This window comes from Panthera onca, chromosome F2, assembly GCF_046562875.1.
Source record: "Panthera onca isolate mPanOnc1 chromosome F2, mPanOnc1 haplotype 2, whole genome shotgun sequence".
Classification (NCBI taxonomy): domain Eukaryota; kingdom Metazoa; phylum Chordata; class Mammalia; order Carnivora; family Felidae; genus Panthera; species Panthera onca.
This window is the reverse complement of record NC_138356.1, coordinates 34,893,630-34,908,096: the sequence shown is the minus strand read 5'-3', so window position 1 is coordinate 34,908,096 and position 14,467 is coordinate 34,893,630. Positions and strand designations below refer to the sequence as shown.

General features: G+C 34.0%; 1 protein-coding gene across 4 annotated transcripts in view; it reads right to left on the bottom strand.

Annotated features, from left to right (window-relative positions):
* CNBD1 (cyclic nucleotide binding domain containing 1) overlaps nucleotides 1-9,656 on the bottom strand; it is a 456,861-nt gene extending 447,205 nt beyond the window's left edge. For all 4 annotated transcript variants that reach the window (XR_013553368.2, XM_078441451.2, XM_078441452.2 and 1 more), the window contains exon 1: nucleotides 9,536-9,656. Coding sequence is in view for 3 of the 4 variants with exons in the window: in XM_078441451.2 (XP_078297577.2) it covers nucleotides 9,536-9,623 (88 nt within the window). In the remaining variant the exon portion in view is untranslated. The remainder of the gene's footprint in view (nucleotides 1-9,535) is intronic.
* Between the last annotated feature and the right edge of the window lie 4,811 nt (nucleotides 9,657-14,467).

The window sequence follows — 14,467 nt, the reverse complement described above, 5'->3', positions numbered from 1 at the left end:
ATGAATGGGCAAGGGACATATAAGTAGACTGTTCACATAAATACAAATGACCACAAACATATGAAAAGATTCTAAATCTCACTCATAAAGAAATGCAAACTTACAGAGTAAATAAAACTATCTCCAACTAATTTATTGGCAGAATATTTGTTCTATAATGCATGATGTTAGTATAAATACTGTGAAATAGAAACTTGCATATGCTGATGGTACGAGTAGAAATTAGTACAAACTCTTTGAAGGCAACTTGTTAATAGTTATCAAAATTTAAAATGCACACATCCTTTGGCCTTGCATTGCTATTAATACACATGCTTGCCAACTCAAGAAGGTAGTACAGGATGTTTATCTGATTTTAACAGCAAAAGTAACTAGAAAAAAATTCCCACTGTATTATTAGAGAGAATCCAGCTGTCAGGAGACTGAAACCACACCAGTAATTTCAATAGAAAAAACAATGATACAAAGAACTATTAGTCAAATATCAAAGAATTGAAGAGACAAAAAGGGAGCCACAAATACCATGCAGAAAGCATCTACCACCACTCTTTTTGCTGATGAAGCAAAGGGAAGAGGTTTAATTACTACAACTTGGAAGCTGGAAGCAGTGGCCCTAAGAAGCAGTGCTTCTGAGACAGTGTACCAGCAGCTGGTGCTGGATTGTTGAGGGGGTGTGATGAAGCTATTTCTGGCAACACTGGGAAAATTGCAAATGGAATTATCTGCTGCTGCTGGAACAAACAGCCGCTGCTTGGGTGAAAAAGATACACTCACAAGGAGAAGCAAACCAGAAACAGAAAACAAAAGGAGGGGCCCCTTGGTAGGTCAGTCAGTTAAGTGTCTGAGTCTTGGTCATGATCTCATGGTTTGTGAGTTCCAGCCCTATGTGGGGCTTTGTGCTGACAGTGCAGAGCCTGCTTGGGATTCTCTCTCTCTCTCCCTCTCCTCTATATGCCCCTCCCCTGCTTGCTCTCTGTATCTCTCTCAAAATAAATAAACTTAAAAAAAAAGAAAAGAAAACAAAAGGATAAACATATCCTTAACTTTGCTCCTGCCTTCCAATCTCCCTCTAACAGGTGCTATTGACAGATTCTAACAGGAAGCCACCTGGCTTCTTGAAAAAAACTGGTTTGCAAAGCCCCAGCCCAGCATTATAAAGCAGAATATATAGAAGGGTGGAGTTGAAGATGAGACACAATATATTAAATAGCACATCCATTAGCAGTATTTTGGTGTATTCAAATAATGAAATATAATTATAGCCACTAAAATTAATAAGGTACATATCTACATATTGACATGAAAGGCCTTCATAATATATGACACTAATAAGTAAAAAAAAAGTGGGATATAGGGTAATAAAAATGCTCTACCATATGCATTAAAATAATATAAAAATATATAAATATTAAAAATATATACATGTATATATAATGTTTACATATATATGTAAAATATATAAACATTAAAAATATATACAAGGAAAATGTTTTTCATGACAGTTACTTTTGAGGATAAAATTAGGAGTATGGGTTGGGGGAAGACTCAACTTTTCAATAATTTTTTGTGCCTGATGCATATGTTATTACATAATAACTTTTAAAAGACACCTACTCACCAAAATTCCCACAAATTGTGTAATATTTGTTCACCTTTCTTCTTTTATCACCTGCATGCTAGGCATTAGAGATACAAAGACACATGAAGGGTAACCACTTATCTCCAGATATTTATCTAATAAGAACCATAAACGTAAGGCACATTTTTATGATTTTCCAGATCAGAGACATGGAAGACATTACTTCATACTGGAGAAGCCAGGAGAGTCTTTGCAGAGATTCAAGTCACTGACACTGGAATGATAAGAATAAATAGAGCAAGATAGATGGGAACTCCAAGAGGAAACATGAGCTAAGGCATAAAAGTATGGTGAGGAGCATGATGTTATAACTCAAGGAATAATTTTCTCCCAGCATAGGAACTCTCCAGCTCTGTTCTACAGAGACCATATAAAGGTAGAGTGTTAACTAGATTGCTAGGTAACATTGTTTGTGGTAACAATGATCCCTGACTGAGGAGTTGCATATGAACCAAGAGAAAGTATAGATGATATACAAATACCTAATGGGGAGCCACTGAAATGGACTTTCCTGACCAAAGTGACTCTTTTTTTATCATTATAAATTTTTTATTGACATACAGGTGACCCAGTTTGGAGATTCCTCAAAAAATTAAAAATAGAAATAGCATAGATACAGTAATTGCACTATGGGTATTTATTAAAAAAAAAACAAAAACATGAATTCAACAAGATATAGGAACCCCTATGTTTACTGCAGTATTATTTGTAATGGCCAAGATATGGAAACTACAATGACTCTTGTGACTGAGAAGTTCCTTGCAGAAAACTTAGCAACAGTGTCTATGGGATTTTTTATAAGAGATTTTGGTTTCTGCAGGGTATGACACTTTTAAGCCAGGACAATTCCACAGCTGCCCTATGTGATTCTCATTACCTTGAACCTGAACTATGCTGAGGGTAAAGAGGATTGTGCTGCTGCTTAGGCAGCTGTGAAAAACACTGGCACAGAAGGGGAACACCTGACACTGCCCTTCTGGAAGATTACGATTCTCTCCTACCCTTTGGAGCACATATGCCAAATATGGTCATCTGAATGCTTCACTGAACCTAGGAACTCCTCCTGTCCCCCTGAACAGTATTGCAGATAGGTTTTAAGAATGTCAATCAAAGCATTTTAGCTGTAATGGAGAGTTATATCAATGGAAATGTTAAGTCTAGAACATGAGAGATAGACTTTAGCAAAAGCGTGAAATTTTTAAATGCCAGAGACTGAAGAAAATGGATTGTAATCTAAGTTTTGGAAGAAAGTACAACCCTGACAGCTTTTGTGTGGAGAGTTAACATGATCAAATTCCTTTTCAAAACATCATATTTTTAAAAAGGAATCTGGTCCATACTATATGTCAGAAGGAACTCCAGAGATCAGTGAAAAGTGATAGAGGACCAATCTAGGTGGCGGAGGGCAAAAGAGGACTAATGCAGGAGGTATGTCTGAGATAGACTGCCTAGAACAAAGCAGTAGCCTGAGATGTGAGGGACAATATAGTGTGGCAGCTAGCGGAGATCTGATTTGCAATGCATTGCAGTTTACTTCACGGTCTCCTGCCTGAACCCCCAGTCACGATTTGCGCTCAAGTTTAGGTTGCCATTACTTAATTTCTAAAAGTCACTCAAGATTTTCTGACAAAAGGTACAAGTACATTGACATTGTTATAACAGCGGTAAGAAAAAATAATAATAAATGCTTGTTTTTTCAAAAAGACATACATCGTTTCTCCTTTGGGATTAAAAAAAGCAACTTCACTGAAAAATAAAGTTGAGTAAATAATTTTCTAATACTTCTTTTCCTAAATTACCAAGTAGCATTTTCCACAGGGACTATTATGGATTATACACACACAGAGACATATATAAACATTCAACCATCTTTCCCACCTTTTATTCCTTCTTGGAATATCCATTCTCATCATTTAGCTCTGTTTTTCAACCTTGTCTTCTTGTATACATTACACTACACAGTCTGCTTCTCTATCTTCTCCACTAACAGGCCACCCTTTTTCTTACTGCACTCCTAGGATTTGAATGCTTTAAAACTTTAAAATGGAGCAATAGTCACTTTTCCAGATAAATATATGTCTTAAAACTCCTTTCATCTTTAGTTTAGCCACTATAAAACTAAGAATCTCTCAAATTACAGGAAATGCCCTTGAAATGTTAGGAATGATGACATGGTTTTTTCAGGTTTTCTGTAAATGTACATCGTAAAATGGAAAAAAAAAAGCAAGGAAAATATTCACTTAGGAGTACTATCTTGTTTCTAAATTCCTTGAAGTGTCTCTAGTCTTCTCTTGAGTGCCATTTTTTTCCTTCTACATCCTCCTATGTTGAAACAAGCAAGATGTACTTACAAATATCTTGTGAACCTGAAATACTTTTGTTACTGGAACAAAAACAATTAAAAAAAAAAACTTTTGTTAAAGCGCTGAAATTCTTTCTCCCAGATAAACCAGTAGTTAACATGAAAAAGCATTTTTGAACTTGTCGTTTCCCAGAATAAGCCTCATAAGCATGAAGAAAATAGAAGCAAAGCTATTAACCCAAACAAAGATAGGTAACTAGACCATACTCTAATAGTAAGTGTAAAAGGGGCTTCCTCCAAACAAATACTAAAGGACAGCTCCCTGACTTCTATTAAAAATAAATTTAAGACATATTTCTTCCCTTTGTCTCTTCAGGATATCAACTTCTAATAATAACAGGGTATGTGTTTACCTAGACCCAGATGCTATTTCACCCAGGTGGTAAAACTACTATAGATTTTGTTAACTGTAAGTTTTTAAAACAATTCTCATCCAGAATAAGAAGTGGCAAGATGTTTTTTGCTTTTGAGAACAATCATCTCTTTCCAAGGGTTAGCAAGCTGTGAAGAATCCTGAGACACAAGTCAAAAAGACTATAGAAGGAGAAAACTGGAAAGTTTCAAAGAAAAAACGTGTAAGTGATTTAAGAAGCTTAACTACTTGGAGTGCCTGTGAGCCTGGATTTCAGTTAAGGAGACAGCACTGGAGGGTTGTTTAAAGATGCATGGCATATTCTCTCCCTTAAATTAAGAGTGCCTCTAAGTAGTCAAAATGGCAAAATGCAACAATGCATATACATCATTCAACTGGTAAAATGTAGATGGCATTGCAGAGTGGTGGGTAGGAGGAAACGGTACTGCTACTGACTTTGTTGTTGTTTTGAGAAAATTCACTGCACGAATGATACTATGAAGATTCTCTACCACTTGCCAACTGTGTGAACCTTGGTATGAAACCCAAGCCTCACTATCCTTAACTGTAAAGTGGACCATGTATTAGTTTTCATTGTTGCTGAAACAAATCACCACAAACATGTCAACTTAAATCACAAATTTATGATCTTACAGCTTTAGAAGTCAGAAGCCTGAAAGAGATCTATGTTAAAATCAAGTTGTCAGCAGGGCTGCATTCCTTTTGGCAGCTCTAAGGGAGACTCTGTTGCTTTGCTTGTCCAGCTTCTAGAGGCTTCCCAAATTCTGTGGTTCACGTCCCCTTTCCATCTTCAAAGCCAACAATGGGTAATTGAGCCTTTCTCACTCTGAATCTCACTGACTCTGAGTCACACAGCTCCCTCTTTCACTTACAAGGACCCTTTTGATTACAGTGGGCTCAATGCAAAATCCAGAATCTTCTCCCATTGCAAGGTCAGCTGATTAGCAACCTTAATTCCATCTGCAACCTTAATTCCTCTTGCCATGCAGCACAGTTAATTCACAGATTCCAGGGATCAGGATATGCACATCATTGGGGCCATTATTCTGCCTTCTACAGACCTCATAAGGATCTTGTGAGAAATAAATGAGATAACATAATATGCAAAGTGCTTACCCACTGCCTATAAAAAGCCTTCAAATACTACTCACATATAAAATTTACATATAAGGTAAACATGACTCACTAAATGTAACCTAACTAAACTTATCCAAAGTAAGTCAGGATATATATAATAGCTGGATTTTTTTTCTAGTTTTATTAAGAAATATTTAACATATATCAGTGTATAAGTTTAAGGTATATAGCATAATTGTTTGATTTACATATACTGTGAAATGATTATAATAGGTTTAGTTAACATCCATCATCTCATACAGATATAAAAAGGAAATGGATAAAAAATTATCCTTGTGATGAGAACTCTTATGATCTACTCTCTTAACAACTTCTCTATACAGCATATAGCAGTATTAACTATAGCCATCAGGTTGTACATCACATCCCTAGTGCTTATTTATCTTGTAACTGGAAGTTTGTACCTTTTGACCACCTTCCCCCAATTTATCCTTCCTCCCCCCTCCCCACCCGACCCTCTGGTAACCATAAATCTGATCTCTATGAAGGTTTTTTTTTTTTTTTTTGAGATTCTACATGTAATGAGATCATACAGTATTTGTCTTTGTATGTGGCTTATTTCACATAATGTCTTCATCCATATTGTTGCAAAGGGTGGGCTTCTCTTGTTTTTTATGGATGAATAATATTCACTTGTATATATACCACAACTTCTTTATCCATTCAGGCATCAATGAACACTTAGGTTGTTTCCATGTCTTGCCTATTGTAAGTAATGTTTCTATGAAAATAGGGTGCAGACAACTCTTTAACATTTTAATTACCTTTGGATATATTTCCAGAAGTGGAATTGCTGGATTATATGGTAGTTGTATACTCCATACTGTTTTCTGTAGTAGCTATACTAATTTACAATCCTCTCGACAGTGCACAGAGGTTCCCTTTTCTCCAAATCCACACCAGCATTTGTTATCTCTTGTCTTTTTTGATAATGACCATTCTAAAAGGCATGAGGTGATATTGAGGTTTTAATTTGCATTTCCCTATTGACTAGTGATTGTAAGCATCTTTTCACATACCTGTTGACCTTTTGTATACTTTCCATGGAGAAATGTCTATTTAGGTCCTTTGCCTATTTTATAATTCAATTATTATTATTTTTTTGCTACTGAGCTGTATGAGTTATTTATATACTTTAAATATTAACCCCTTATCAGACACATAGTTTGCAAATGTTTTTTACCATTGTGTAGGTTGTCTTTTCACTTTGATGGTGCTTTCTTCTGCAGTGTAGAACTTTTTTAGTTTGATACAGTCCCACTTTTTTGTTGTTGCTGTTGCCTGTGCTTTAGGTGTCATATCTAAAAACGCATTCCAAAACCTATGTCAAAGAATTTTTCTACGTTTTTTTTATAGGAGCTTCATGGCTTCAGGTCTTATATTTCAGTCTCTAATCCATTTTGAGTTAATATTTGTGAATATTGTAAGATAAGGGTCAAGTTTCATTGTTTTATTTTGAATATACAGTTTTCTCAGCATGATTTATTGAAGAGACTGTCTTTTCTTAATTGAGTGTTCTTGGTTCCCTTGTCAAATACTAGTTGACTGTATTAGGTTTACTTCTGGACTTTCAATTCTGTTCCAATGACTATTTGTTTTTGTACCAGTACTATACTGCCTGAATGAGTATAACATTGTAGTATCCTGCTTTGTTCTTCTTTCTCACAGTATTTTTGGATATTTGGAGTCTTTTGTGTTTCTATTTTTAGGAGTGTTTTTTTCTTTTTCTGTAAGAAATGCCCCTGGAATTGTGGTACGGGTTGCATCAAATCCATACAAATTTTGGTAGTATTGACATTTTAATAATATCAACTGTTCCAATCCATGAACACAAGATAACTTTCCATTTATTTATGTCTTCTTTGATTTCTTTCACTAATATCCCATAACTTTCAGACTAGAAATCTTTCACCCCCTTGGTTAAATGTATTCCTAAGTATTTTATTGTTTTTGATACTATTTAAGTGGGATTGATTTCTTTATTTCTTTTTCAGAAAATTCATTGTTAGTGTATAGAAACACTGATTTTTGTATGTTAATTTTGCATCCTGCAACTTTACTGAGTTCCTTGATTAGTTCTAACAGTGTTTTTGGTTGAGTCTTGGGTTTTCTATATATAAAATCATGTCATCTGCAAATGGAGACAATTTTAGCTGGATTTTTTTAAGGTCCTTAACTGAACCTTCCTATTTATGCCTATTGCAGTTTGAATCATTCCCATTTATATCTTCTTTATAACTCAGATTTAGTCAAATTATCAATTGAAAGCATATTCACATGTGCTTTCATGAGATCATTGTTTCAGCAGAGACAGAGTTTGCTAAGGGAAGTTGTCTATTTGCTAGAGTTAGCACAAAGACCGAGTTATTAAGCAAGCAGAACACATCTCCAAAGAGAAGTCATAGACATAGAACATCAACTAGGAACCTCTGAAGGGAAAACTGTGCTCCACAGCTTTCCATTATGCTCTATTCAGTTCTGAGATCAAATTGCTACTGATTTTTCATCTTTTTATCACTTCACACAAGTTAAGTGTCCTTGGGAGACACTACAGAGGGTAGCACATATCTCATCCCATTGATTCTAAATTAATTTGATTGTTTAGCAGCTACTGTGCTTCCTAGGCTGCTAAAGAAATTGTCTTAGGGTGATTTTTTTTTTTCTTTTGTATAAATAAAACCTGTCCAGTAGAAGCTGTGGATTTTGCAAAATTACATTCAATATTTAGTTAATATATGTGAATATAATGTTAATATGTGAACATATATAGTTATAGTCTATATATATTATATATATATTATATATATATAATATGTGAATATATAAAGTTAATATGTGAATATAATTCACATAGAAATTCAAAACATTGACTACATTCAAGACTTTTTTCACAATAATAATAAAAACATATAAAAGTAACATATTTAGGAATTAGTTTGATTTAACATAAAGACTTTGTCTAACACTATTCAAGACATAAATATACCCCTTCAAAAGGTTGTCAACTTCTGCCATCTTTTCCCCTAAAGACTATAATTATTAATTTTAAAAAACTGATGTGAAAAAGTTAACTATCACAGGAAGATAAAAGATAGACAGGTTAACTTTTTCAAATCATACAGCAAACTTACCCAATGAATATTAAAAAAACAAAACAAATGCTTTATTGAAGTTGAAAAATACCAAGATTATTATCTTTGTTATCTAGAAGATTTTTTTTAATCTCAACTATCACTAGGACTGTTCTATATTATTAGTCAGTATATTGATAATCAAATATAGATATATGAATTTTATAGCTATGACAAGAAGCCTTGAGAAAACGTTCTGGGTGTAGACTGACTATATAAAATAAGAAAATGCTGTCAATTGTATAAACTTCAAAATATTTAACTCTACTTTATAATTCCTATCATATAAATCAAACACTACAAAATAAAAACAAAATTAAATAGGAATACATTTCAGAGGAAGAATAATGGAAATTATCTCTTTTCTTTCCTTGAAAATTTTAATCAGAATTCTCCTAGTGAAAACGAAGTATTAAGTAGCTCACAAAGGGCAGGGCTGTAAGACTGACTCTGGGTAAGCACAAAAAGACCTGCCAGAAACAAGGGGTTTGATCACTGGTGAGCCATGTGATCTTTCCATGCCTTTATTTTCTTTTTTCTTTAAAAGTATTTCTTACCTGAAGTTCTGAAAGTTCATAAAGATCCTCACCTTACGAATAATATACTTGAAATCTAGAGGATTGAAATGACTTCAGGGGGACAAAGTGCCCCATTTCTTTTTTTTTTAAGTTCATTTTATTAATTTTGAGAGACAGAGAGATAATCCCAAAGGCTCTGCACTATCAGCACAGGGTCCGATGCAGGGCTGGAACTCATGAACCGTGAGATCAGAAATCGAGTCAGGCGCTTAACCAATTGCGCCACCCAGGCACCCCAGAAGTGCCCCATTTCTTATATCTGAGGTTAAGTAGCACTGAAAACTATGACCAACTGTTGATGTATTCCTTACTCACTTGGTAAACTGCGAAGTGGAGGAGGCGGCACGTTGTTTATAGCTATCATATGAGACAAAATAGCTGCTGAGAGAGAAGGCAGAGGCATCCTGATGGCTCCAAGGCAGCTGGTCAGAGGCTACTGGAGAGGCAAATGATCCTTCTTTGCCTTGAAGCATCATAAAGCAGAATCCTCAAGGTACTCTTTGATAGGCTGAGTACTATGGAATCTTCATGTTCACAGTTCTTATACAGTGCACAGCATTTCCAAGAGTTAAATATTGACTAGAAAGAACTATATCCTAATCCTAGTCCAGTGTAATTTATGAAGGGGGTTTTGTTATCTATAAAGAGTAGTAAAAATGAAAAAGGAAATTCTACAAGGCAGATACAGGAGAATCAACAGCACATGAGTCCAGATTAGGTGAAATAATTCATTTCATTAGTCACCCATAGTCCAGAAACCTTTTTTCTACCTCCTAAATGTTTACATTGGGTATTAGATACTTTATTTGTAGTACCAGCAACAGGCTATTTATACTGATCTCCATGGCTACATACACAGGGTAAAATATCTCTTCTAATTATATACCAATAAACTTACCCCTGCTTATATGCAACCATATTCTACTGTAGTGTGACATATGTTTTGGTTATCTTCTGTTGCTTCAAAATAATGAGGGCTCATTACAAAGACTAGGGTTTAGAGACTTAATTAATGTATCTTTTGATCTGTGTTATCTCTCAAGCCTTTAAAAATATTTTCCTGGTTGGCACAAAAAGAGACACTCAGATCAATGGAGCAGAATAGAAAACCCAGAAATGGACCCACAAACATATGGCCAACTAATCTTTGACAAAGCAGGAAAGAATATCCAATGGAATAAAGGAAGTCTCTTCAGCAAGTGGTGCTGGGAAAACTGGACAGCGACATGCAGAATAAACCTGGACCACTTTCTTACACCATACACAAAGATAAACTCAAAATGGATGAACAACCTAAATGTAAGACAGGAAGCCATAAAAATTCCCAAGGAGAAAGCAGGATAAAACCTCTTTGACCTTGGCCACAGCAATTTCTTACTCAACACGTCTCCAGAGGCAAGAGAAACAAAAGCAAAAATGAACTATTGCGACCTCATCAAAATAAAAAGCTTCTGCACAGCGAAGGAAACAATCAGCAAAACTAAAAGGCAACCAACAGAATGGGAGAAGATATTTGCAAATGACATATCACATAAAGGGTTAGTATCCAAAAATCTACAAAGAATTTATCAAACTCAACACCCAAAAAGCAAATAATCCAGTGAAGAAATGGGCAAAAGACATGAATAGACACTTCTTCAAAGAAGACATCCAGATGGCCAACTGACACATGAAAAAATGCTCAACATCACTCATCATCAGGGAAATACAAATCAAAACCACAGTGAGATACCACCTCACACCTGTCAGAATGGCTAACATTAACAACTCAGACAACAACAGATGTTGGCGAGGATGCGGAGAAAGAGGATCTCTTTTGCACTGCTGGTGGGAATGCAAACTGGTGCAGCCACTCTGGAAAACAGTATGGAGGTTCCTCAAAAATTAAAAATAGAACTATGACCCAGCAATTGCACTACTAGATATTTATCCAAGGGATACAGGTATGCTGTTTCAAAGGGGCACATGCCAATGTTTATAGCAGCACTATCAACAATAGCCCAAGTAAGGAAAGAGCACAAATGTCCATCGATGGATGAATGGATAAAGAAGATGTGGTCTATATACACAATAGAGTATTACTCGACAATCAGAATGAAATCTTGCCATTTGCAACTACATGGATGGAACTAGAGGGTATTATGCTAAGAGAAATTAGTCAGTCAGAGAAAGACAAATATCATATGACTTCACTCATAGGAGGACTTTAAGATACAAAACAGATGAACATAAGAGAAGGGAAGCAAAAATAATATAAAAACAGGGAGGGGGACAAAACAGAAGAGACTCTTAAATATGGAGAACAGAGGGTTACTGGATGGTGGGGCTAAATGGGCATTAAGGAATCTACTCCTGAAATCACTGTTGAATATATGATAACTAACTTGAATGTAAATTTTAAAAAATAAATTAAAAAAAAATTTCCTAGTGTCATAATTGTAATAAATAATACTCAAAAGACTGTGACTGATGCCTGAGCCTGACCACTAGAACGGTAACAATTTATTGATCAACGTCATCTAGAAAACATTAATAACTAGAATTGAAAACTTTAGTTGGACTATAAAAGTAACACATTTATGTTGCAACAATTCCTATTAAATTGTATCTGTACTAAATCAATCAATCAATAGTATCTGTATAATAAACTTCACCACAACTTTTCAATTTAATATATTTTCCTGTCCCCAGTTTTATAAACTCTGGACCCAGTGTAGACTCAAATCTGTTGAGTCTTACCATTGCTTTTCATTTTTATTTCTTATATACTAGTCAGATACCTTTACCTGCATAGGTCCTATCACAGAATTGTACCTTGACATCCCTACCATACCACCTTCGTAATCCCTACAGCCTTCATTTGACAGACTCCCAGATCTATTCTCTTCTCATCCTCACAGTCAAAACTCAAAGAACCAAGGATCGGTCATAAAAGTTAATTACAAAGTACTTTTGCATTTTTCATGTATTTTGAACAGATGGGTCTCTATTAGATGATTTTTTCCCTTTGATAAATTGTTTTGATCAAATGAATCAAAGAAGTTTTCGAAGTCCCAAAGTTTCATAATGATCAATTTCCTCTCTGATTCCAATTTCATCAGTTCTTATTTTTATTTATTTCCTAGGTTTTTTCCCCTTCTTTTCTAAATTTTCACCTTTTCTTTTTTCTTTTCTATATTTCCTATATAGAAAACACATATAATGAAACCTACATATCATAGTAATTTCACATCAAACTCAATCTTGCTTGAAAATGCTTTTAAAAATATGAAAAATTGACAATACAAGTAAGAACATCAAGAGAAAACAGCAAAACAAACAATTTTAAAAGCTCACTTAATTTTATCTGAGTTTATATAATTTTCATGGTTTTGTGTATTTTCTAATATCTGCTGGTATATGTCAGGAAAGAATCCATCATATCACAAATTCAGCTCCTCCAAATGTTTCCTTTTCTTTTTTTTAAGTTTATTTATTTATTTAAAGAGAGACAGAGAAAGCGTGAGCAAGGGAGGGGCAGAGAGAGAAGGAAAGAGAGATAATTTCAAGCAGGCTCCAGGCTGCCAGCACAGAGCTTGACACAGGGCTCAACTCACAAACCTGTGAGATCACGACCTGAGCCGAAACCTACAGTCAGACACTTAACTGACTGAGCCACCCAGGCACCTCTCCTCCAAATGTTTTCAATTAGTCTTTCCAAGGTATTCTGAATCCACTTCCGATTCATTCTAAGAACAATAACGTAATCACATAATCACATGATTTGTGTTGATAGAAAGATATATTAACTTGTCAATGCCTGCATATTCTCTATAAATCTAATCACTTCTCAAACACTTATTTATAAAATTATTCTGGGCAAGTCACTTAATCTGCCTTAGTTTCAATATCTTAATCTATACATATAATGCAATCATATATATATTGATATTAACATCAATACAAACATTACAATACAGACTATATATATAATCACAATGCATCATACAAACATGAAGATTAAATTACAAATGAATCTAAAGATCCTAGCATAGTTTCTAAATATATTAATCATTCAATTATAATTTTGTTAGTAATAATAATATTAATATTGCTGAGGTAAACCTTGAAAAATTCACATGGATTAAATACTTTTTAAATACTTTGAATAGTTTTTTTAATATTTATTTTGAGAGAGGAGACGGAGGGAGGGCAGAGGGGGGGAGAGAGGATTCCAAGCTGACAGCACAGAGCCCAATGCAGGGCTCCATCCAATGAACCACAAGATCATGACTTGAGCCAAAATCAAGTGTCTGATGCTTAACCGACTGAGCCACCTAAATACTTTTTATTAATGTAATAAGAAACCCTTTTACATGGGTTCCACTCACTCCTGCTACATAGTCAGCAGTAGTATATTACAGATTTATTGTCCAATATATACCTTAGGTATTGCTTCTGTATCACAAAAAACAGTAATAATAACCAAATTTACCATGAAAATTTTCTATACACTACTAACATTTCCAAATAAATTAATTCCAAAAATATTGTTTCAATTAAAATTTTAAAAATTGTTTTAATTCACATATTTGTATTTAAAAATATAATTCTCAATTATAATAGCATTGTGTGGTGACAGATAGTAGCTACATTTATGATGAACATATAGAGATATTGAATCACTATGTTATACACCTAAAACTAAAACTAAAACGTTGTGTGTCAACTATACTTCAGTAAAAAAAAGTTTAATAAATTGAAAATATATATAATTATAAAAACATTTGTATAAATTAAAAATGATTAGATTCAAAATCCATTTATATAAAGTGTTACATATCATATCATTGGCCACTCTGTTCTTTGAAAGGAGAGCCCATAAATTACAAGTGCACATGCCTATAATAACTGCAAATCAAAGTAAATTATATATGTATTTATATTCACATGAATAGTATCCAAATTAACCAAAATATACAAATTTATACACAATTTTATATAAATAGGTTTATCAAGCAACAAATTAATAAATTACCATATTTCTTTATTTATAAATGCATATATGGAAATGAAACTTATATGGTAATTTGTAATGCTTAGTTCCATGTATCTCAAAGTTGCTAATAGAAAATGAACACTCAGTGCAGAGATACTGTCATTATCCTCTGACTTAAAAATTTTTTCTAAATTGCTCTGAAGTATAATTTTATGTAACTCCTAATGGTTCTATTGTGAGATAATTTATAAACAACTTAACTTCTAATT